The 27,238-nt window shown below is 40.0% G+C and overlaps 1 protein-coding gene across 1 annotated transcript; it reads right to left on the bottom strand.

Annotated features, from left to right (window-relative positions):
• Positions 1-2,195: 2,195 nt before the first annotated feature.
• Positions 2,196-26,223, bottom strand: LOC111245424 (uncharacterized). Its single transcript, XM_022793779.2, has 13 exons — positions 25,892-26,223; positions 21,047-21,170; positions 18,202-18,303; positions 13,863-14,113; positions 13,055-13,389; positions 11,804-12,072; positions 11,326-11,652; positions 10,397-10,584; positions 8,771-8,936; positions 6,139-6,335; positions 5,832-6,026; positions 3,655-4,214; positions 2,196-3,317 (listed from the first exon to the last, which is right to left on the bottom strand). Exons 1-13 carry the CDS (start codon positions 25,964-25,966, stop codon positions 2,741-2,743), a joined length of 3,366 nt encoding a protein of 1,121 aa, XP_022649514.1. The 5' UTR covers positions 25,967-26,223; the 3' UTR covers positions 2,196-2,740.
• Positions 26,224-27,238: the final 1,015 nt, after the last annotated feature.

The following is a 27,238-nucleotide window of genomic DNA, read 5'->3' as shown; positions in this document are numbered from 1 at the left end:
CGTCGCAATCCTCATTATTCGAAGGACGCAACGTCGCCTGTCTCCATCTGGGAAGCATGTCACAGCTAAAACAGCCTTCGTCACCCGAAGCAGGGAGGAACGTCTCTACTTTCATTTATTCAAGAAGAAACTTACAGATGTTTTAACTTTCACGTACTCAGTGAAACTTAAACAATGTAAATCTAGAAGTGAATGTAGAAAAAGGTACAGCTCTTTCACCGTTTTTTTGTAACACCGTTATCATTGTCCTGTCATAGGATAGTATCTTTCTCAGCGCATGTAGCTGAGTTCTTTCATGCGTACTTAGTGTTATTATTCCTCAGTCTTCTAATTCGCAGATCGCCACCCTCGGCGCTTTCACCAGCTTGAAATGAAGTTTGGCAAAGCTCTAAGGAGCCCCTGTTGTCGCAACTCTCCCAGGAGAGCCTGAGGGCGGAGGAACTTAAATATCAGCTTCGATATTATTCCCAAATGGACCCTCGGAGGTTGCTCGCACTTCGCAGATATGCCCATTGAGACGCACGAACTGCTTAGGTCGTCTGCCACTCTGATGTTGCCTGAATACGCCTTTCGAGAGGAAGGTAGGCTATCTCTCGGCCCATATAAGCAGCCCCGCATGTAAGAATGTGATTGATCCATCTAGCATAGTCGGTCTCACGTGTACTGATATGAGTGTTCAATAGGTATCGATCGGTCGACCATGAATGGTACAGACTTGAGCGGGGTCAGTACCCATACATCAGATCAACAGGAGGAACTATAATTGGCCAGTAATATATGAGCATCGAAACAAGCACATAACCGATCATGACAATTCTTGCATATGGTCACCACGTACAAAGTTATTACAGATCTAGCAACAAAGTCTTTCAGCATACGAGGACAAGCCAGCCTGGACGTCATCATTGCTAGCAAACTAACTAACCTCTACTACTAACCTAGCGTAGTGTGTGTGTTTATTTTGGCTAGCACTAAGCTCATACAGGTCCGCAAATTCCACAAATCTAGGAAAACGAAAGGACAAACGCATGGGCAAATTGTGAACAGAGATTAGGATTAGCCGATCATGCTGGCTCTGCTCTACGGCTGGTCGCATGGTCACAGCAGAATCATAGCGTGAGCGAAAGAGAAGACCATAGGCTGCGTTCAAAACCGGCTTGCTCGCTAATATCATTGCTGTTGTTGTTGTTGTGTATGCATCTTTGTGCGCGCGTGTCTGTGTCGTGGTTATTAGCAGATGACGATGACCGGAGCGACAGATGACCAGATCAACTGGTCTCTATCCACTGGAGCCTTTGCAGTGACCCGTCCCTTACTGACAGAAGAAACTAGTAGCTGGTGGCTCTGGTAGAGAGCTGTAGGCACCACGAGAGTGGTAATTGGATACGGAAACGAAAAGTGAGCGAGCCCACTCGCATAGAGACAGCACAGAGCAGGGCACCAAGAACAGGACATCGAAACGAGCCTTTTGCTTCGCCTACTCAGAAGGGTTGGAGGTGTCGAAGGGAAGAGGTCATTTTGGTACCTGAATATGGCGATACGGGATCAGCTATCCCGCCATGTAGCTGACGCAGCAATGTCATACAAAACTAGTTTAGATACCATTCTATGAACAGCAGCAGCCAGCACTTTTATCACTATCTTAACTAGCGGGATCTGCTGACTTCGAGGGTATATGTGCTCTCCGCAATTTTTTTCGATTTTTGCGAAAGGCCATTTGGTATTGAACTAAGCTTATTAACTACTAGCTTTAGGTTAATTATTGACACGGGAATAGGTATTGCTTACGTGTAATTGCATATATGCAGCCAGTAAAGGGCATAAATCTATTGCAAGCTTAAAGTGTATCTGTTATATAGAAGGAAGCTTATCTTTCTGACGACCTCGAAAATGGCCAGTTGATGCTAAGGGCACGTGGTAAAGAAACCGATCTTACCATGCAGACCGTATTGATCAAAACAGAACAAACCGTTTTGATTAACATGTCTTAGCTTATAGTGTTTTTTGCGTCGTTGTAGGCCAACCTAAGTTCTTTAATCCTTGTACATTGTAAATTGTCGTTGCTAGCGACCTTTCACTTCATATATATATATGATGCTAGTAGTAATAATGTTATATATCATAGGCTCTTCCTACGACCAGATGTAATTAACCCTTAATCGAACTAGTAAATATAAGAAATGGAAACAATAGAATTAGGAGTCTTGCCAATCCTGACTGTCTTTATACTTTGACTGTACAATTTCATACGACGCCATTCCTTTGTTCGCACAAAGTTCTTAGTCCACAGTGGTACTCCGATCCTTTATATGGCAAATCCATTGTATTTACAATATATTCACTAGTGTACATGGTAGACGTTTGCATTGATGCTTGGTTTTCCCACAAAATATCATATATTATCCTAAGTTGAGCACCTGTTTACAGTTGTAGAGAATACTTACGGTTTGTAGCAAGTATACTTGGAACGCGTTAGTTAAATAAAATAGGTTGTACAATGTCAAAATATCTTTAAATAGGTTGTACGAACTTTCTATGTATAAAGCTTACATTAGATCTACATTGTGCCTGTAGTTATAGGTTTTATATCGAATTGAGTAAATGCAACGGCTGCCATCGCCCTGTATTGGGAACTTAGACGAATTTCAACAAAAAAATCTGTAAAACAGTCTATCACCAAAGGTTAACTGGGCCTCTATTTCTTTTAGAGCCCACTATTTATAAATCATCGGATTGTAATCTACTGAATGGTCCGCTGCTGTTGAGCCTGTTGTTGCTGTTTGTTCCGCCTGTCAATTACCATTGTGGTATGAACGCCATTGTTTGTGGGTCGCACTTTAACCCGGAGATTGGACAGGGTTGACGCCTGCCGTAGAATCCGCCTGCCTCTCAACGATGAGCGGAGATTTCTTGTCGACACTTGATATCGCTGGATACTTCGTGAAGTTAATTCACGAATCCGTCGCATCGACTCCTCAAATTTTCCTTCACCGGGTACCTGATTCCAGGAAAATCTGCAATGCCTCGAAGTCACTGGCATATCTTTGAGCTCAATATTTTCAATATGCTCCCTAAGATGGAACAGATCGTCGTTGACGCATCTGTCGTCTAGTTCCTCGTTAAAGTTACTTCTGCGATCTCCCGTCATTTGTTTCTGCAGCTTGGAAATTCGCTCGAGACTCTTCAATGCGCTATCAAGCTTGCTGGTAAGCTTCTTCGCTGGCGCATCTTCGTCGGCTTGAACGGACGCGTCGGTTGTTGAGAACGATTTAAGTAGCTTACTTTCCGGTGCTGGCTGAAGTTTTTCATCAGCATCACTGAAAAAAATTGCAAAAAACTGTAAGTAACAATAATTGAGGAGAGACAGATATTACTATAATTTTTAGCGTTGTGAGTAACCGAACTGTGTCTGCCTTATATGCAAAACAATTTTAAAAAGAACCATTAAGCATCTCGCGTCAGAACGTAGATATGTTAAGCTCACGATATAAACAGTTTTATTGCGCCGACACTGCGAATTATATCAGTTCTGCCGGTTATAGCAGTTACTAGGTGTAGTGCAAAGTTTTTTAACCATTGAGATAGCTTGACTGTTCAAAAGTTAGGCGACGCTAAGAGTAAATCCTATTAATGGTAACAGCAGCAGCTTCTTACCTTGAATCGTACTCATCAGAGTCATCTACAGCTACGTCTACGATGGGATTAAAGCGAACTTGTTTCGCCTGTGATTTGTCGAGGTACAATAGCACGCCGCAGAGAAATGCACGACTTGACATCATGTGGAGATCCCCAAGAAGATCGGAGAGTACACACAGATTAAGTTTTGCCCCACTTTTCAGCCGAGCCTGCTGTAGGTTCAGGCTGTCCAGTGTGGCATCCAGTTCCTTCTCATCCACAAGCATCAGGCGAGACATGCGCACTGCGTAAGTTTTGCTGGCTTTCCGAACAGCCGCAAACATCCGCTCGAAATAGCTCATCGGACTAATGCGAACATTTGATTTCTCCGCGGTTGGTTGGCGTAATTTGGTCCGCGTGCTACACACGTCCTGACAGAAACTGTTGTAGAAATCGCTTAAGGCCTCACGGTGCACTTCCTCTTCGGATAGACTCGGTATGTAAACAATCTGCGCCACGTATGGCAGCCAGTGAGGTGGTACGAAGCGGTTTAGATAGAGTTGCTGAGCAAGACGTACTGATTCAGAATCATCTGTTGCCTAATCGAAGCGATCAAAAAACAAAAGAGGACAATGTACCTTTAGCCAGCGCTGACTTGCTGGGGAGATGCAACTATGATACGGACAAGTTAAGTTTGTACATCGGTTCGTACTGGGTAATCTCACCCGGAGTTGCAGGTAAAGGCTTCTGGAATAAGTAACGACTACAGGCGTAAGATTGGATCCTACCATATTTCGTTAGATAGCTTACCTGGTGTTTGAGACGGGGTACAGCATATTTTCCACCAAAATAAACGTATCTCTGTGTAATCAAGAAGGTTTACATGAAAACACTAGCCGGTAAGAAACATTAGCTTACTCGATACACACGGTTCCGACTACATAAGAAAGAATATTAGTTCCTTAAAACGTTTGCCTGTCTATGCTGTGTCTATAGTAGCATTTTCAGATAGACATGTTTGTGGTCTCATTGCATATTACACATATATAATAATAATACAGAAAGGATGCTGCCAGCTAGATGTGGAGTACTGATCAACAGTTGAAATAGAGATCCAGGTCTGCGTAGCCAGAAGCTACAGAAAAGGTGATCTGTGCTGTTTCGATCTAAGATCCAGCAGGTCAACCCCTCCCTGTCAAGCATATCAATTGCCGTTAACTCCCCAGTGCATAAGCCGCCTCACTTCAAATGCTGCCACGCAGTTCCGCCTTTCTACAGCGCGATGCCAGATCTCCCGTAATTAGCTTTTCATTGCTCGGCCGCTACCCAACAAACGGTCCTGTTGCGGGAAACTGGCTCGGCGACCACAAGCGAGCGCAAATTGACTCTTTCACCGATAATACTACCCACATCGTTGTAGTACTAGCCGGAGAAAGACGAGACACCGGCTATGCATTGACAAATACTCGACGGGCGGAGTATCCTCTCGGCCTTAATATCCCTGTACGCCGCTTGCAGACCCAGGGTAACTAATGTGGCTTCACCGAAGACTCGCCGGATCGGGCCGACCCACCCGACACAGGTGGGTCATCAAGCGACCCTTGTCGTTGTCAATCGTAATAGAGCATCGTTCAGACGACAACCCAGGAACAGGGGAGTCGGGCGGAGCAGACTCTGACCATCTGAGAGAGCGACGTTGGCTCGCAATTTAGCAGCAATGTAAAAGGCCTGCTCATGCCAATGGTTGCATTTATGAGACATTCGCTATTCATTCGATGGAGTTATCTACAAGGACATAGGCCTATACCAGTGCACGTGGATCTGTATAGGTATGATCTACTAAGCAGGATGAGATCCTGGAAACCAAAAAGTGGATAAGTTTACAACTAGGCTACTCGTGAACCTCTAGCTCATTTTTTTGTGAAAGTAAAGCTAATATTTTCTGCATTGTGAGCCCAATTTGTTCTCCAACCTTCTGCCTTCGAAATTGACTCAGTCAGTATACGACACCTGTAATGAATAACACATACGGAGCTCTTTCAAGAAGTAATTATGCGGTTATAAACGAAACCATTTGTTGAGAAATACTTGTAAGTTGTAAAGAAAAACTACTCTTTTTCGTATTTGTCTAAACTTATACATAGGCCGTGAGACAAAAGGTTAGCTCGGCTTAATGAGACGGACTGGACTCTGCGCGATCCTCCTTGTGCTGTTACCTGAAAAAGTCGACTTCGTAGTTGATAGCAGAATAGCATGTTAACGAAACATCTCAACAAGGCAACTTCCCGAGGTCCACCCGAGTCGTCAGCGTGATGAAGTGAAAGAGCCAGCTGGTCCAGTAAATGGCCACTGGCTTCGCTACAGAGCAACAGCAGTTGGATTGACCGACATATCAGCTGCAATCGTGACGGCTGGAAAAAAAAATTTATATGCCTCAAAAATTTTCGGCGAGATTGAACGTGGAGGTGTCTGGTTTTATTGAAACCTAAAAATATAAAGCTGACAAGGCAGAAAATCGACTACCTGACCCGGAATCTCGGCGAATACCTCAACCATCAAAAGTGTCGTATGAGGTGCGTCGAACGAACTCCGCGAGGATTCTTGAAGAAACTCGTTGAGCAGAAGATCGAGGCCGTCGATAAAGAGTTCATCGGCCGCAGTCGGATGAAGCCGAAGCAAGTTTGACACAGGCACCGCGACCGCATCGCAAATTTCACCATCTGGAACAATGTTAAGCAAAAAAAACATGCAATCAACGTGACGTTAATTTAATTGGGACGTTTATGAAAATAATTACAACTATTATTATATTTGTCATAAACGCCAAACGTTGTCGACATTATCCATATATGTTGACGAAGCCATATGGTTACTTAAAACACTGATATATTTAGCTCAGATAAATCTGACTGCGTTTCGAACGCCAATGTATAATAGAGTTGCACAGAAAAATTAGTGTTTACTATTAGAATTAGCTTTACTCTCCTGTCTCGACTCAGCTCTGGCTGATATTTATTTCACCTTTTTTTATTAACTGTTTTTGTTATTAACTCCCCCTTTCACGGTAAGCGGAAAGCAAATTCCACTAGACATCTATAAGGAAGATGCTGAAAAGCATCCAAATGAGAATTTGCAACTAGTCCTGAGAGAAATTCGAAAGAAAATATGTGCCAAAAATAATCATCCAGCCCAGCTCCTTCTCAATAGACATTCAAAAGAAAAACAATTGACAGCTATTTCCAAAAGAGCCCCGAAATCGACTTAACTTTTTGTTAGCGGGATACTACTAAAGGTACAAAGCTATTATACAGACGCATAAGGAGTCGAAGTTTTGAAGAGAAATTATTTAATTACGCCTATCGTATAATTTCTGTAACTAACGCAGCTCATCCCAATATCCTGATTAAAGATATTTGTTGACTTTTTTTTAGAAAGCATTCAAACACTTGAAATATATATATATATATGTATATATATATATATACACATATATAATGACTTAGAGCTCATACAAATCAAAACTATAACTAATAATAAGTTATTTGCATATAATATCAACACTGGACATTTATATATCTTTATCTGTACACTGCTAAACTTCTGCATCTGTTAGTTTGTACAACCCAAATTATCTGGCTACTTTTTGCGGTCGTTAGCATTTTATTTTGAATAACGCTCCGCGCAAGAGGAAACCAGTTGGATAAGTTCTCTTTTCCCCAAGGAAGTTTATTTAATAGAATTGTTTATTTTGCGATATTTGCCTTTTTTAAACGTGTTTGTTACAGGAATATTTTATAACTATAAAAAAAAAGCTATAGGGGCTAAGGTGGGCTATATTTTGGCAGAGTTTTTGGAGAGAGATGTTTCTTACTGCTAGACAAATGTTTACATGGGGGCTTATGCAGGGGATCGTGCTTGAAACAAGCCGAAAACTATTGTCGAGCGGAATGAAAATGCTCTACATATTTTTATAGTTAAAATGGATATTTCGGCGGACAAATGGTCATTGAACAGTTTGTCTTGCCCACGAAACGATTGGGTAAAAATGCGTTTCGCACTAAATGTAATGGCTTTTTGAAGCGACTTCTGATAAGTGTCAGTTGAAAGGCTGCAGCGGCTGACTTTATCAATAGTTTGATTGAGTATTTTTCTCTCAAAAATATCCCCTCAGGATTTTCTGATAGACGTATTAAAATTTCGAAGACCTTTTCACTACATAAAGCATCACATTGTTGACGCTGGTTCTTTGCGCTGATCAACAAATTTTGACAAATTGAGTCAAGTATATTAAAAATTTTAACCTGAAGGTCTACGTAAAAGGGGTATTTTTTAGTGCCAATCGAAAGCTCTCGACGAGTTGAGTTGCGATATTCATACACCGGAATTTCAATTATCAGCAAAACACGCTGATTTTAAAGGTGAACCCACAATATGTTGTTTAACGTAAGAGAGGTTTTTTTTAACGTCAATGATAGATCATGACGAGCTGAAAGTTGATATTTTTATCAACTTCAAAATTAAAACAACGAATGTAAAGCTAATTTTTTTTGTTTTTATCAAAAAAAGATTTAAAAGAAAAATGCCAGAAAAACAAAGATATGTGACTATTGCTAACAGAAATATGAAAAAATCCTTATGTTTTGCTTGATTATATCTTGGAAACAGAATCAATCACAGGGTCAGTTTACGAACGTTTCTTAGAGGTCAGATAAGCAGCCTACCCGCCCGCGTACTTTCCGAAAATAACAATTAGCCAACAACAGAGACTTCGTAATCACATTGTAATGTAAAAAACGCACAAAAAGTCAATATGTCATAAAACGAAATGACTTGGTTGGGCGCCCGGGCGAGCATATTAGAAGAAGTTGAATAAATAACTGCAAGAGGGCAACAAGTTAGCCGAGGCCAACGGGACACCTGTTTTTTTATCTTCTAGTTTACATCAGACTCATTGAAGTATCAGTGAATTAATTAAAAAAAAAAAAAAAGAATCATGAGCCTGTTACGAGGTAGGTATTTTTAGGAAATAAACAGAACTTCATGCTAGTAGTAAGGTGATTAAAAAAAAATAGTACACATTTTGTTATTAATATGATAGCAAGACACCTGCTTATATATTGTAGAAAACGTTTATTATAATCAAAAGTCGTCATACCAGTCTCGTGTAAACGTAACAGGATTAGGTCACGTAGGCCTCCAGCGGCGCGTCTAGTCTCGTTGAGGCTAACCGCGAAAAGCGCTTCGAGCAGTGGAAGACTCAAGTTTTCGCTCAATTTTAGCGCGTCACGCCAAAAACCTGATAAGAATAACAGCTCCAATGCCTGAAAGAACAGATGTAGGTGGAGTGATACATTTAAACGAAAGGTCTCCTGTAGTTATATTATGCACTTAATTCGAAATTTACGCTATAAATAGCATAGACTTTTGAAGTTAGTTTTTAAAAGGACAGATTTTTTAGAAGCATTTTTAGCCGTTGTCCCTCACAGAACGTTTCTTCCAACCCTGATATTGATAATAATAATTTTGAGTCGATTAAACCTCTGATTTTAATGATTTATGCACTATATTTTTGGAGAATATTGTCATCATATTGATTTGCAATGTTGCTATGGAAAGGACCATTTCATTTTACTGCTACTATTCAATGGGCGTATTTGTTTCCAACCTTTATATGTTACCCTTTTTACGTCTGGGAAAGCTGCTATACGTACCAATATCATACGTATAAATCACATGTATGACTGCTTAATTCGCAATCTCTCAGGATCTAATATTGTTTACGATAGACAAGCATAACAATCTCAACGGTATGCTTCGAATACTTGAGCTGTAAAGGTACTGTAGATTGCGAACGCGTGTCATTCATTGTTCGCAGAGTAAATTTCCCCAACACCTTTTATTTCCACGCCCGATCTGGACGGCAACACATTTTCCAACAAACAGAATGAAGCTAAAAGTTCGGGTTCAAAATTAGAATTGTTCATACACCTTAAAGTCTGTAATGGGCTTCATTGTGGTTGACTCATGAATAGATTTTATTATCACCTGCAAGGATTTTGAGAGATGCGCCTTCGCAGACCGAATTCATATAAAATATATATCAAAAGGCCGAGAAGCACCCTTCGCAGGCAGCTGGAAATAATCCTCATTCGTCTCAATAGATATATATCCTGTCTAGAATTCAGGTGATTTGTTTTGGTTCGAGTCCACACTCTACTAATTTTATAAGTTTGCGGTGTATGGCAAACTTTTGTGTGTAGTAACTTGACGTTTCCCTTTAATTTTATATATAATAATAACATTTTTGCCATGAGATAGACAGTGCTATATACATGGTACGGCCGAGCTTACTTCTTCCTCAGAAGAGAATATCTACTTATCTAATCTGTCCCAGTATAGAGCCGCTTTGCTCGTTTACGCAAAAGTGACATATATTATAAATGGTTGTATTGAAAAATTTGTTCATCCATCTTCCACCTTCTCGGAGAAAAAATCCAAAAGTATATCAATGCCTCTTCCCTTAATTTTTGCTTGCCCAAGTTAACCAGCATCTCATTCAAAGAGTCGATATCTAGTAATCTTGAAGTAACGAAATCCGCCATGCAAACTTAGCCTTCGATCCCACACCTGATGAACTCGATTAACGAACTAGAGAAAATAAAAGTGATTAACGTATACCATGTAATACCTTCCGACAATTCCGTAAAAACGACAAATCCCTAAAGGGCGTTTTGTTATAGAATAGATAAGAGATTAAAGGAAAGAAAAGTGGAATACGTACGACTGAAGGTTGTTTCACTTTAGACGCAAACATCCTCAGTAAGTGCCGAACCTTCGACGACTTCGGCAGAGTCTTAAACAGTTGAGTCCCTTGAGATTCGAGGACAATCATAAGAGCTTCAAAAGCCCGGGTTTCCTGTTTTGTTTCCAAAAGACGTCGGAGGAATTCTTTGGATTGCGAAGATATTTCTACAAAGCAGACGAAATTAGATAAAAGATTAAGCCTTGTATTAGCGATAGAAAAAAAGTTCTGAACTGATAATGAGAATAGCTACATTTTGCTATAGATATTATAGTGCTTTCAAATACACGAGGGGCTTCAGTGCTATAATTGATTAACGCACACCTCTTTTAGCACTTTGCCAACAGTTGTAATAGTGAACAAACAAGCATGGAGCCGCGCTACTTCAAAGCTTAATCTTTGCAAAGCTATTTACCCTAAACTATCATGAGATAGTAACTACACAGGATGTGAACATTGGGTTAATAGTTGCTGCTATGTTACTACGCCATTTTGTAAGTTCGCCGAAGAAAAATTCAGATAAGTTGAGCCATACCCACCCCGGCTATCCCTTCTAACGCGGTAGCTTCTTGATGCTGCATTTAAAAGGTGGTTACGAGGACTTGTTTTCACAGAAAAGACTATCTGAGAGTACAAAAAAGAATAGGTGCAACGCCAGATTTCTATGACAGAACATTCGTGAAAAACGAAGCAAGCAGATATCTAATAAAAGTACAAACTTACCTCATTTGTAACGTGCTCTATAAACATTTTATCAGTAAGCTGATTGGTTTTTGTGGCATATTTATGTGCGAAAACTCAATTCACGCCCAGTTCATTTACTGAATTCGACTTACTGAAGTGCAAAAGCAACTGCTGCTGGGGGTTAACTTTATGCACACAAATTTCTACTAGCGGTCCAACCTTACCAGGATTTTGCAGAAGACAATTCATTGCACCGGGCGTATCACCATTATAGAAACACTCCGTGATGCTGCTTGCTCTCCGACGTCTTGGCGGTGCCCCTCGGGATTTCGATCGCTCCAGTCGGGTATGCAGCGTACCACCGCCTTGTTCAAACGTCCGAAGTGCGATCTTGTATCGATCCAACATCTGATCACGGTATTTCTTACGCTTATCAGCTTTCATAAAGCGACGTAATCCGAATACCATCAATTTCACAACTGGCATTGACTCCAGCTGGACTGCCCATTCTAACACGTTACATAAAACACGGCTGATCTCCTCGAGTTGATCTGTATAAGGTAGATGAAGTGAAATCAAGACCAGCGTCAATAGCACTACACTAAATATGATCAGCCTGACTTTAACAGATGCCAAATGGGGGTGACCTGTTATTTGAACTTATACGGACATAGGAGCAGAATAAAATGAGTTATTATTTACCAGGTTTGGTCAGCGCAAGGCCCCTGCTCAGGTTCCTTCGGACAATTGCAAGGAGAATGACATGTTCCTTCCGTAGTAACCTGATAGACGCCAGATGAAGGCATAACTCGCTAAGCACTGATATACAAAGTGGTCGTGCACTGAGAAGTCGGCTTAGATATCGCGTGTGACGTGAGGTTTCCACGGAGATCGATAAAACGTCCTGACCGCACACGAGGATCGAGTCTGTCGTTGTGCCCAAGAGCGGTCGTAGTTCGACTGGTTCACCCCTATATATATATTTTATAATTCAATACAGGCCATTAACTGGGTGTAGTTCAGTATATGTTCCGATTTAAAAATGACGTGCTCGCTATGACGCCTGCATGCCCACGCTTGCGCACGGGTGGCGATCTGGCTTATACACATTTCCCAGGGATAGGCTCATGCCTAGGCTGCAGCACATGATGAGACATCTCTTCTCTCGCTTGCCAATGAACTTCAATTAACAGCGCCTTTAATTCAGCGAAATCCGACTAGGCCGTTTACTTTATCTGATTTTTTTCACAGTTGTCGCCTACGGAATAGCTTCTATATTGCCATACATCACTTCAACATTTTGGCTCCATTACCATTGCATAACTTGTTCCCTGCGCGCTGTATTGAAACTTGTACTTTTGACTCCTATGTTATACTACCATGCTTGCCCATCCCGAATCGCTTCAGCCTCTATATGCTATACTCTAAGCTAAAATCACGACAGGCCTGAGCAAGAGATGACTTGGTTTAACCCAATAAGGAGTTTCGTTACGTGTTGAGAGTCGCTGATCAAATTAACATTGGCCTTGGCCTTTGAGCTAGACGACTATAGCTTTGTTTTTGTTTGATTAGTAGCCGTGTACTAGCTAACTCGAAAATAGAATCGTGGTAAATCATCGTCGGAACATACAGTAGGAGCATAAGACATGTTTTTTTTTGACATATCCTTATGTCATTTCGAACAAACCGTTCGCTTGATTGCATGATGATCGACGATAAACCATGGCAAAATTGTACCTACTCTAATAACGTGTAGTTAAAATGGGCCAAGAACGACTCTATGACGTACTGCTCAAAAATCAGAGTAGTCCTTATGGAATTACGTGATTGTTAAGAGACAAATAAATACTAGACTATTTTTGACAGTTGGATATAGGTCACTTGCGTCTGAAAAAGCATGAAATAATTTACTTGAACGATATATTATACAATAGCTACGTATACGACACCTACACTTCTACGCTTATAACATGCATCCAGCTGTCCGGAACCCCATGCTCGTTCCCAGTTTGTTCGAAACCAAATAGACTGTTCATGAACTTAGCGAGAATGGCCAGCTTGCCTCCCGGCGATAAAATTAATATTAGTTCCGAGTTTCGACACCAGGTCGCGTTGACGACGGCTTCTTCGGTGAAGTCTCGCCGGAAGTGAGGTAAGGCGGCCGAATTGTGAATCAGGTGAACCGACGACGGGGATGTCATCAACAAGCACGAAAGGTCGGGCGAAGGCGAAAGCGATGACGAGCACGAAAACAGTGATTGTGACGGGTCACGAAGGTGCCACTGATTCTGTTTGAAGTACAACAGATTTGATCGGTGTATGATGTTATTAATACGTGGCCAGACTTTATTAATAAATTTGGCTTGTCATCGGATCGTATCTTCCTCAAGGGACATTGGGTTCAATCAGGGGTACTATTATCTAGTTTCTAGTTAGTTACTTCGCATCCCCATGGTAGTGTAGTGGTGAAGTGCTTTTTTGCTAAACTCGAAAACGTGCGAGCTGAGTGGGGTCCGAGGCCCAGGGTAGATACAATATGTTTCGTGCTGGAGAGGCTCAGCCCTTTGAGACAATGGTTTATCAATGCTGTACTGGTCGTAAGGATCGAAGCATTCACTCGAGCGAGCTACTTCATGAGAATACTGCTGAGAAGGTGGTTGTTTATCGATTATAGGAGAAAATGCATTGCGGATAATCATGAGTTTCAACGCGTCTTTTCACTAGATAGATATGAAGGCGGCATCATATTTTTTTCATATACCTTGTCAAGGTATTTGTATCCTATGTTGCAGACGATGAGTCGGTTATCATCGAGGAGCCAAGCGAACGTCGCATGTACGTCGCTCTCGTTGGAAACGGCGCAGCCCCCGAAACGAATCGTGGCCGCTACTGAAGCCACAAAGGGACACGCGAACGCTTCCCAAGAAAGGGTTTGTGCGCTGAATTTATATACTGTTAGTTCTCCACAGCTTACAAGAAGATTTCCTTTTGCGTCGACGGCGAGCTGGTCCACTGAAGCGAAATATTGGCAAAGTATACATAACATCAGTCTCTTCTTTGCTGTAAACATTATGAATTCTTACTATTGACAAATGGCTGAAATGCATACAAACAGAAGGCAAATAAACCTGGACTGACGCTGAAATATTCGGTTGATCCCCAACTTTTCTCTTAGTTCAGTAGAGCTAGTCCTCCTGACCATCAAAGCTTTTCTTAAATAAAGTATATGAGATACTCTTCTAGTGGTTTTAGCAGCGATTTTTAGTTGTTTATAATAATCTGTTCTCTTTGAAGACTCTGAAGTCAGACGAACAGGAGAAGCACAATGGAAGCTGAAAGGTAAAAAAAAAACCCATCCCAGTATAGAATCGTAGACTGATGCTTTGACAGGGTGAATAACACACGAGGTAATCTGCCAAAGCTCTGGCCTCTTAAATTAGATGCCTTTAACCAATTGCTTTGAAACCTTTCGGGAATATACCCCGATGATCGTAGATTATTATGAGAAAATTAGATACTACTGTATCTATGCGTGAGTTTATTTACTGCTGCCGCCCCCCATATTTGTCCGTGAGCACTGTTAACGGCCTTTCGTGACAAAGCTTGAGCTCGCATTCGACCTTTGCATCAAGATAGAATCGAATAATCCTCTTTGGGAATTCCACATTGTTATAACTAATGGTCCAATTTTGCTCGTTTATCATCGAATAGAAAGACCATTCAAGTGCTTATTCCGCCGTTTCGCTTACGTATATCTGCGTTAACTGATAAACATATACCTCTTCTATACGGTCAGCAATAACGTTCGCACATTTTACTCTGACAGCACGGATTACGTGTCCGTCCTCTTTTACACACTCTCTCTTTTTCGCTGAATGTCGTTAAAAAATTGTTATTTAGTGTAGACGTATGCATTTAGCAAGAAGCTACTCTTTAGAAAAGTGCCTTCCGTCCAGTTTAGCTTCTATGCACCGCCTGAAGAGAACAAAGTAAATGACTACGATTCCAATCGATCGGTTGCAATGATACAACTGCGCATCTGAAGTTATGCTTCCCTTCGAAGGATGTATTTCGACACAGAATAGCGCAACCTAAATGGAAAATCTGCTGGCAGTACTGAAGGTACGTGTTTTGCTGAATTGGATTTCATTTTATATTAGTATAAAACAAGATTTTGAATTTTCGATGATTCTAAGAGTATCTACTTCAGGGAAGGCTGGATTTACGTTATTTAAAAGATATCTCTGCTACGCCATTGAGCGAATCGATGTTCTTCTTTCTTTATTTCATGTCCAATCTCCTAAAATTTCAAATGTTATGTAATTTCAACATCTAATTCTGTGAGATTTCACACTAAGTCAACTCCCGACGAAACCTTATCTCAAAAGACGCTTTTTCACAGTTTGTTCTAGACAACTATCACTTGAAAACTACCATTTAATATTTCTATATTTTATGGCAAAAGCATTCCACTTGTGTCCATCCACTAGCACTTGTGTCCATTCGAGACAGAGACAAAACTTTAGTTGACCACAAAGAAAAAATTTTTGCATTTTCAAGGAGGGGCTGTTTTCGAGAGATAGGACTCAATGGTGCAACAAACATTTTTTTTACGTTTAAAACTTAAACCGTTAGATACGACTTGAGGCAGCTGGTCTACACCGTGTTTCTTCACACCCCTATTTAGACCTAGATCAGCACGTTTCTTCAACTTTAGTAGGTACACACGCTATCGCGTGAACATCAATGCTACTACTGACGATGTTTAAAAACCAAATAAATCTACTGACTTGGCCATCATATTACAGACGGCACATCTCTATGCATGTATAGCGGTGTGGCAAGATAAATATATAACAAACTATATAGAAAATCTATTAGTCTACTATATATATATATATATATATATATATATATCATAATATTTACTGATTAACTAGAGATTATATAATACAATAAAATGGCGGTAGATGTACTCAGCCAACACAACTTCGTGCAGTGTTAATTAGCATATCCGTTCATATTTAAGATTTTACATAGCTGAGTGTAGATATTTGTCCTTAAGGTAATCGATATTGATAAGAAAAATAATATTTTGACACAGGCTACTCTTCTTATGCGCTATTTACTACATAATAAAGCGTCCTTCCGGGATGTTTTGCTCTTCTTTATGTCCATCCTCTATCTACTGTAGTAGATAGTAATTTTATCAGAGACTCTCCTGGTCATATCTGGGTACGTCGTGTGTGTCTACTAACGCGTGTGGGAAATGTGTATGTACTTTAATTTATTTGATACGATCTATTCCGTTACCAGCGCAACCCTTCTTCACGCAACTTTATCTGCAAACTTTATCTGATGTAAATTTTTAATTCAAACTGGAAACTCCTTCAGCCTCGATTGATGTTAACGACAACAGCCTCAGCTTCGGCATTAAAAAAGACCCATGCACAGACTTATGGCCCAGTTGTTGCACGATCGTTTCCATAACAAAAGCGTCAGTCACCCAGATGCGGAGGTACGTTTATCGGTCGGTAACAACAAACCAGCCACTTTGCAGCGACCTCCTATACAGGAAGGCCTTGGTTCGAGCATCGCTTAGTTAAAGGCTGTAGGACCACAATGTCGGTTTGGCGTTAAGCAAGAGTACTTTTGGAACAAAAACGTCCACAGGCGGAATGGCTAGCTACATGCTGCGGCTTACAAACAATCTTACATTGTGATGTTGCCCCGCTCGAGCTTTTAGTTACGTCGTAAAAAAAAGTATCTAGTAAATAAACGGGGAAAGCCTAATAGTACATAGTCAGTAGAAGCAACCTGTATGCAACTGCTTCAATTCTAGATAACTAACGCCGCGTGTGTTCTTTTGCTATATGAATCGACCGATTACTATTCAGATAACTTAAATTTGAATTGAAAACACCTTTAGTTACTCATTCTAAAGTTAACTTTAGCTCGTCATACTGTAATTATCATCATAATAATATTATTAAGGCTAGTGCCACCACGCTCGCGGTACAGAAAGAATTTGAAACCGCGAAAAAAAAAGGGTAAAGTTACTGTTTCGAGAGAACCTGTAGTTGTTCAAATGGTAAATAATACTTTTTAACACACACATGTAGTGTTAGTGCAGGTCAAGCTGCCGTTTCGGATGAGCTCAGACTGAGTTGAAAATGTCTATTTTTTTGCGCGCCCCTTAACAATTTTATAGCGTGTAGATGGTTTATCGGTCTACTACACTGTATACGGATACAGCGATGGAGGGCAAACAACTGGTGTTTTTACGCAGATCTGTATTATCTCTCCATATCCACTATATAGGTTCCTACAAGCTGTAATTCGCCCCACAAACGGTAAGTAACGGTAGAAATTGTTTCTTACAGTTTAAAACGCACCACACAGTAATAGTGATAAAATATTGTCAAGTTTTTACCCGACTAATAATTTGGGCCGCAGGTATATACTGAAACTTACATGTGTATAATAACGAACTAGGTAGAATTTGTTCTGTTAATTGTAGTAAATTTTATTGTAATCTATCTTTCAGTTTAACGTGTGCAGGACAAAAAAGCCAAATTTGTTGCGCGAATTTAGGTTTTTTTTTCTATCTTTTCCGCATTCTCACAGTTAACATTGGCATCTGGCCTCCTGGAACTGGAGATCATATGAAAGTCCGAAGACGTCATTGGCGGGATTCTGACTTATGATACTTGTGGGCATTGAAGTACGATATGTTACAGAGCATTTTCTGCGGCAATTGCTAAGCAATAGAATCGCAGTCTATTTTGCGACTGCCTCGTGCATCGTATTCGTATAGCGTGGAAACGCAGAGCTCAATTTATTCTCGCTAAAACGTCTCATCATAATGTTACCGCTCGCATATAGCAATTTCTTTTTGACGAGCACCGTATGGCCAAATAATATTAAGGTCATTTACTAGACGAGACCATAAACAACAGACGTAGGTATCGAAACTGCAACGCTTCTCCTGTTGTGCACACGTGTGCATACGGCTCAGCCTTCTATCTAGGCCGTGAAACCGTACAAGTCCTTGTTTTAGCTTACTTTAAAACCTTGCCTTTGTGCAAGCAAGTCTGCACCTTTATTTTTTTCGAGGCCGGGGGAATCAATCCATTGGGCTTGATGAAGCTCCCGAAGTCGAAACAGCTGTCCATTTTCCGTAACCCCCGCGACATAATTACCTAAAATAAGAACATCTTATTATTATTAGTGCATTTACTATGTTATATATAGGCCAAATAACGGAATCTCGACAATAGCCTCCCGCCCCATTACTAACGCCTCTTCACTGAAACACTTTTTCTGCTAATAGGGACACCACTAAACTACGGACAACCCAGCCAACTCCGAGCCATCGGCCGGATTCTACATTCGACGTTGTAACTGAAAGCTCGACATTTCGATAACCAGCACATTTTAGCAGTCGAATGTTTTATAAATTTTGTTTTTACTTATAACATTTTTTTTAGATGAGAAGCAATTATAGAAAAGCATTTACATCGAACATATATTTTTTGAAGCATTGGAAAGGTCACAGGAGACAGATTCATAATAGTGGCTGAGCCTTTTCTTATATATTGCAACGATTTTACCTGTGTAGATATACTCCTTTCAGTTAATTAAGACCTCGGATCTGTAGATTTTTTAGTTTTTCATTAAGTACCCCTCGATGGCGAAAAACTTTGGAATTTTGTAAAATATTACATCGAACAACTCATTTATGGAGTATCAATTTTAAGCAAAAAAAGTCTAGATACGCATCAAACTCTACTTTCTGTTTGCGCAGGCTTACCGAGCGAAAAAGTCAATTTTTGCCCTCAGAAATGCACCTATATGGTTCATTTAATATGTTACGCTGGAAGAAATGCATCGACTTCACGTCTCTTCCGTACTCCGCGGCCGTAGTCAGAGACGACTTGATTGTAGATGCTATAAAATAATACGCTTTATCCGTAGGTAGAATAATGGTTTGATGGCAATTGTACCTATTATCTGGTCATAACATCTTGATGCCCAACGATATCCTATAGCCATAACTCAATCGTAGACGGAATAGATGTTCCCTACGGAATTCATCCATGTTATTGCCGTCGTAAGAGAAACAGTACCAGCATCGGTAGTGCAACTTTGAGCGATGAAATCGATCATACGGTTCAACCCGGACCTCGGACTTCTAGCTAGATTCCGTCTTCACTGCCTGATGTTAGCACACATGGCCATCTCCCGCCTATTAAACGCGCAACAAGCCCGCAGCGAACTCGACCTCCAAAACTGTTCCTAGCAACTCGAACAACAGACGTCCTGTTTCCGTCAGTAGACGCAGGAATTATTATTCTGCATTTATTTGCACTCGGCCAATAGTCACGACTTGTAGGCAGAACGTACCAGACAATAGCAGGGAACGACATGGATAAGAAAGCATGTTGAAAGTAAAAGATGCCAAATGTTCCGTTACGATTCATTCATGCTACCTTTATTAAGGTGCCATATACGTAGCCCAATGGGACTTAAAAGTTGAGACTTATTGGCCGATCGTGAGGGACCGTCAAGGGATGAATGTGCAGCACACGTTACGGTACGCGCATTACCCATATGAAGATCGAGGACTAGGGATTGCTCATTGTCAAATATATTTGTGTATATCAGTACGCTATCGACAAACAGGCATTATCTCTAACAGATCATCACATGGCAGCATACATCACTTAAATAGTGATGAAAAAAATAAACAATATGAATTGCTAAGGCTTCGTTGAAATCACTTTGAGATTGAGGCAATCGAACGTTATCTGACAAAATAAGCGGCTCGACACGAATCAGATAAAAATTTTTGCTAATTGACATTTCAATACGGAAGGAGGCACGTCGTTACGGTATCTATAGTTATAAGGACTGTACTAAAAAGCAAATTTAATATGACAACAACTGTTTTTAATTCATTATACCATATGTTATAAGACATAACTCCGAGACGTTCGTGATAAGTCAAACAATTTATGATTTACTAAATTTGTTCAACGCTAGCTATCGCTATGGAGGGACCGAGGAAGCCCGCTGGAGAGAAGGCCATTAAGTACTTTGTTGTTAAAATGGAAGAAAAGTGCAACAACCTAGAAGGATGTAAAGAAGGCATAATACAATCGTGTTGAATGAAAGTCCGATCACGGACGAGGAATAAAAATGTTCGTATTGTAAATAAATGGGATAATTATACCCATAAAATTTTACAATTCGGTTCGGAACATGAGGTTATACGGATGAAAACATACAGGCATACACAATTAAAAAAAAAAACACTTCCACACCAAATTCATGTTGTTTTAATTGCCATAACAGGCTTTCAAGCTTACAATAGTCATATGAGCGCGGAGAACTATTCAGACGGATGTGGAAACTTTAAATCAGAAGGAACAGCCTACCTATATATATATGGTAGCGACTTCACATATAATGCATAAAAATAACTCGTATTACCCAAAACATGAAGGTCACTGGGTTAGAACAGTGCAATAATTATAGTCAATTAACTACGCTTGTTACGACTATCGTATCGTATCGTTAGTCTCATCAGAAATGAAAGAGATGCCGCAGTCAATCAGTAAATTCATTCTTAATACAAAAATAAGTAGATTTCCTATGTGAGTGTATTACACTGTTCAGTAAAATGAAATCGATGGCCGCAGCTCTTACTTTAAAAGCTCTTCTTAAACGTAACGCAGAGGCGTAAAGAACCATGACATGAGGACTAGAACTATCATTCCATAAATCTGGAAACAGCCTTTTTCTTTATTTGCAATTTAAAAGTGCATCCGTAGGCGAAAAAGTGTATGATTAAAATAAATAAATTAGAATTACTCGTTGACTTGATGTAGCATGCTCGCCTTGTTGCTGTCATATTGCTATCGTTGCCAGGAGTTGACCTACCCGTTTCTGATGCGGTGAGGAGTGTCGCTCTTGTGAGAAAAGCCATTTTTCGAGTAAGTCGTACTACACGCTGATCCTTTTCCAGAAGTGTCACTGAACGGGGGCTCACTGCAAGGATCGACTCCTGCAATTTATCCCGACAGGAGACGCAATCATATTACTCCACTGTTTCGTACGGACACTACTCTAAACTCCAATAGTGGATAAATGGAGTATCGCAACGTTGGGTATCGTTTGTTGTTACACAAGAACATGGACGATCATTAAGCATGTAGCTTAGTGTGGAACTTACATCTGGCCTTATTAGTGTATAACATGTATGGTCCGACGTCCTTATTACTAATAAAAACATAATTCTTACTAACTGTAACTGTATAGAGCACATACTAAAAAGCACAACAAACACAAGATTTGTTGAAACATGTCAGCTCTATACGGTACGCTTAGGCCTACTAGACGCGTTCGCCTAAAGCACATCCCTTTTCTAGAAATAGCTAGATGTATTTTGCCGATTTCCATTACAGGACAAATAATAGCAATCTGGAATGAAGGAGGGAAGCGGAAAAGGCACTACAAGGATTGTGTATAGGCTCCATCGGTTTGGCGTTAGAAATTTGCGTCGAGGAACGTGGACGAGTTCGACCAGCTAGGTACACTGATAATACTACGCCTAAAATCAACTTTAACTAATTTATCTGTAGATACACTGGATATGCACTGCATAGCAATAAATATGTATTATTCATTTGTTAAGTTTATTACTATTAAAACAAAATGTATATGAATATAATGCGATAAAAAGTTGAAGCATTGGAAGCAAATTCTTTTTACGAGTTGGCCCTGAATAAGTCTACAAATTTCTCAGGACGATAAAGACGTACCGATCGATGAAAATTGAAAACATCTACAAAAAGGACTGCCGCTAAAATAACATAGTCCACTGTTGAGGTGGCCTTATGATGACATTATCGTACAGTTTAGATGTGCAATAGGCGTGTTTATAACGCGCTTGTACGTCACGTCGAAAGACACGTGCACATACGATGAGTCCCCACATATATAGACAACAAAAGTCCCCTTTATCAGTGGGTGTAAATGTTAACAATTACAGTTAATAGACAGAAAAGCTGTAGACGGTCAAGGATCTTACAACTCTGCGGCGGATAAAATAGTAGAAACAGTGAAAACATGCAAGACGGTTTAAAGCGTTCCTATTTATTGGTAAAATTTTGATGATTTTTACTTAGTACATCTTGTACTTAGTACATCGTATATCGATACTAAATTACTCGTTTTTGACTTATTGCACTATGGGTCCTGCCTCATCAACGCATGCAAGATTGATTATTCAGGCCATTCGTCTTTTACGAATGTATATCAGAGAATGCATAACAAGTATTGTAACTATTTTAAATAAAAATATCAAGTATTATACAGCTGGATGCGCCGACTCGTTACCTATACAAATTATAGCCACTTGCTACACGGCCCCTTTGATTGCAACGAGCTTGAAACTATATTTTTAATTTGCGACTCCAAGAAAATCTCGGCGAGAAGATCATTGTCAATGGCCAGCCTTGCGGATATAGGCTCTACTGTAAATATTTATCAGAATCTATATCTTGACATCTTTTTCTTTTCAAACTGAAGACCATCGTTTGTATGAATGATTGAGTTATATAGGGGAATATGCGGTACCCAGTGCCGGAGCCATGTCCACAGCAATTTAAATTTGCATCGCTATCAGACGAGAGCTCAATAAAGCGTGCAATAATTACAGAGGATTGTATTATAAAATGCATGTACTATTCTGCTGTCACAAACAAATCCCGTGAAGTTTGAAATTGAATAGCCTTCTATATGTTGCTAGAAGACGACATTTAGCCGATAATTATTTTTATAATGATTTGTAAGTGAAAAGAGGTAGTTTACTCCAAAAGAAACGATTTCAGAACGGCAGACATCCTTTAATCTCAGAATTCAATACTCAGTGCTCAAGTTTTTGCCCGTCAACAGCCATAACGCCGTGGAGGTTCAAATAAGACAAAAAAACAAACAAGACCAGGAGGCCTTAAACACAGTACATGAATAATGTAACCGCACGAAAACGGAGATTTGAGTGTTGAAAATAAGCGAAAAAAATAGCCGGATGTCGGGACATAAGGGACAGGAACACGCCACCGTAACTGAAGAGGCTTTTCTCGAAGACAAAGCTTGAGAACTAAGGGCTCTGCTGGTCACAGCCGGCATTTCACATGTAACGTGTCATAACTCAAATATTGAAGGTCCGCATACCAAGTATACGCTTGCCGCAGGTGAAGCATCGTTTAATCTCGACTAGTAGCCGGAGAGAGACCAACCGAAAGAATGGCCTTGCCCTGGGAGAAATCGTGTTCGGTGACAGTGTCGAATGGTGCGATGAATAATAGGAGCACCGACTACAACCTACTCCCTGAAAATAAAGCAACAAATGCCTATCCTGAGTTCCTCAAGAGACTTATAGCCCGTTAGCATGGCAATCGTAAGCACGCGGTCTGACCGGGATGATAACGCGGATTTCATCGACGCGACTTAATTATTCCCTCAATGGAGCAAAACAGTATCTATCATCCGCTTCAACCAGCTTACTTTTCTGTGTCTTTACAGGGCTTTCCATGTTTTATGGGACTACTGGTCAGCAAGCATATCCTACTATCGATTTAGCTCTAGAAGCCATAGATAAAGAAATTACATAGGAACACGAATAGTAGGGCAGTCACCAAAGCGCTGGTGCAGGACTGTAAGGATACAAAAGAGTACTTCTAACACATGGAGGAAGCTCATCATTCTAGCACGTCTAGTTCAAAAGGTACTCAATTTCAAAGTCCGCCAAGCTCGCTTGTAACGACCTAATAATATATATTCTATAAAATTGATGTTGAAAGACAAGCCGAAGGTGTTTTATCTGAAATGAATTATGTCACGGAGCTCAGAAAAGCATTGTCTAGGCCTTTGCAGTGGTAGTCTCTACAGTCCTAAACAGTTTTGACCCTTGCCTATTCATTTATTTTATTATATACTGTATGTATTAGTTAACAATCTCAATAGATATCCGTGTGGCACTTTCAAAGAGTCGAGGTAAAATCGCGTAAATGAGCCTGTCAAGAACTTGATTAATCACAAACATAATTACATCTCCGCTATGAATTGCTAAGTAACCCGAACTCGAAATTAACATGGAAAGCTAATTATAAGAATGTCTGTACATCTACATTTATAGCAATGTATGAATTTAGAATTTTACAAGCAGAGTGTTCAATTCAATGTCTTTACGAGTTTTACTAAAAATAAAACAATCTATATACATAAGATATTCGTGAAATACAAATGCTAATGGGGGCGTATTATAGACCATGCAAATATAGGCGTAGCGTTTAAGTGGATCGGATCCCTAGATAACACCGGCCGTAAATACATTTCATGTACATAATAACAACATGTATCGTACATGTTCATAATGAAATCTGCACATTAAAGATTTCGCAGTACATATTTGAGTACTAATAGAAAAGTTAGTTTTTATACGTGCAGTTTATCACTAGTTTCGATATCACTTTAATACTAGTGTCAAGTAATGAATTCACAAACGATTAAAGATTACGCATCGTCTTTAGTTCAGAGTTTACGATTTCTTCAGGTTTCAAATTTTAATTATTAAGTATCAGGATTTGCGTTTCGTTTTGTGTAGAGCCGGGTAAGACTGGCCGATTCTCCTACACAAAATAACAGCTTAATATCGAAAAATAACATTATCATGTTTAGCATTAAGCCTATATCTAACAGCCTCCTCTGTTGTTTTGGCTTCTGCATCTTAGGCATAAATACGGTACGCGGCTTCAAATATAAACGTCTGTCTCTCGGACCCCGAGAGATTTAACGAGCTCAAAAAGCAAAGTATGAAAGTTATGAAGGAGTGACGTCGGGTTCCTTATTTGAACTTGCGTAGGGTACTCTTATTCTAGCCCTCAACTTAAGCGAGCCATTGTGCCAGTTCACCGCCGTTCAACTCAGTGGATTCTAGCCGACAACTTAGGCCAAGTTTGCCAATTGCTTTCAACCGTTACGTCCATCTGAAAACCGTTACGTTTTCATTAGGGCAGTTGGTATGGGTGATTATACAACTGGAGCCCTAGGAATGATATTAAATCAACATCAGCTTTTATCAGTTTAATCTCAGGAAAACGTTTTAAATTCAAATAGCAAAGAATGAATTAGTATAATAAGGTTCATTTTTTTCTGGATACGGCAGCTGCCGTAAACGTATCAGGCTATTAACAGTTAATATCACTGAAGAAGAATTTTGAAAGTCAATTGGTGTAAAATTTAATCGTAATAAGTTATCAGTTTCTGCCTAATTGTTCTGTTTTTCTCTCGATCCATTTGGGCTGGTTAGCAAAATGCAAACCAAGAACTGAATTACTAGAAATTAGCTTATATACATATATCAGCATTGTACGCTACCCAGATATGATACCATGTAACACTTCACGAGAAATATTACGAATTTGTGATCAAAATGCGACACAGAGTATTAATGATTCACATTAAACAATAACGCAATGATCAAAACAACGTTTAGAGCTCTACGGACTTCGACATTTGAAGGACATATCGCCCAACCCGCTAGTGCGTCTTAAGCCCCATGGTATTCCTTGCCACTAAATCTGTCGTGCCTTTGTGCACTTATCTTAAAAGCAGCTTTTCCATACAGATGTTACTATGATGTTCAAACTTTACTACCCACTGCTTTATTAGTTGTGTCAAATCTTGTAATTATATGCAAGTGGCTTTCATGACAATACCAACCTCGCCTCCCTGTGGGACAATCTTCGTTTCCGAATCTGGGGGTAATCTCCCACGAGACACCAACTCAACCTTCATTTTGTACGAATAAAGCGCAAGTAATACCAAGTTTATACTAAGAACACTCAACACAGCACTGTAATTAGCCACTTAACCGTGATGTTTCACCGTCCTGCAGTAACAAGACACTGGAAGCCTTCAGCTTTGCATGGCCCTGCTTATCAGTTGCCAATCGCTATTCATCAACAGAGTCCATCTCTCCCCTATACAGTCTTCACTCGACAGAACTACCAAAATGCACAACTCATCCGATAAGCGGCTAGCACGCCAGAGTGCATTGTTATAGTCGAGTTACTATGGTAACAAAAGCATACGAGAATATGTATTTTGAGCTCGGGCTAGATGCTCGGTAACAAGAAAGAAGACCGTTAAGCAATTATCATTCGACTACACTCAATTACATACTTATATGAAGTGTTACAAGTAGAATAATTCACTAGTTTGGTTTGCATTTGTGTTTGGCTGTAAGCTCCCACTCATTCTCAGAAGCACAATGTCGTCGGTCAAAATTTATTCGTTAGTGCTTCGTGGTGTATGTATATTGATCTTGAAAAATATGTTCTTCATAATCTAAATATAGATGGGAATAGGCTATAATATATACTTAGATTGGCGTACTGTTTTAGGCCTCTCGTAAATGGGAATGAGCATTCTATTAACATTAGGTTACTATTATCTGCCAGCCGTAGCATATTTGCTGTTACCGCTCGAGTGGAAGTGTAATAAAGACGAATCCTTTTCATAAAATTTAACGGTTTCGTCGTGTGCCTCCAATATCAGTTTGGCAAATTACTATGATTCGTTCGATGACAGGTGTTGGAAATTTGACCAAGTCCATTTCGAAGAGTGAAAGTAGATCTATCGTGTACCATGTACATACGTTGATCTACGTACTCAACATGGTGAGGCAAACGGAAAGACCTGATCCACTCATTTAATTGCACGTATACATTTATATAGATTGTTTTTGCCAGTATTTCAACATTTAGAAAACATACTCTCATGCTTACGAAAAAGCAGCACCACCCAAATCAGTAAGCCAAAGTGGCCTGCTGAAGCCCCCGCCGTATCTTTCGATTTGCATTGTAAATATATAATTGGGTTCTATTTGTAAAACTTTACGATACCGAGTGAATACAAGCACATTTACACTCATGGCGGTATTTGTCTTTACATTTGATGAGTAAATAACAACAAGCCTTCCGAATGTGGCAAAAAAACTGCTACTGATAAAAACACACAGAGCACAAGCAAATGATTGAAATTTAACGAAGTTCTAAAAAGATACCG

This window comes from Varroa destructor, unplaced genomic scaffold, assembly GCF_002443255.2.
Source record: "Varroa destructor unplaced genomic scaffold, Vdes_3.0 BEIS01000002.1, whole genome shotgun sequence".
Classification (NCBI taxonomy): domain Eukaryota; kingdom Metazoa; phylum Arthropoda; class Arachnida; order Mesostigmata; family Varroidae; genus Varroa; species Varroa destructor.
Note: the sequence above shows the minus strand (reverse complement) of the source record. Positions and strands in the feature narration are given on the sequence as shown.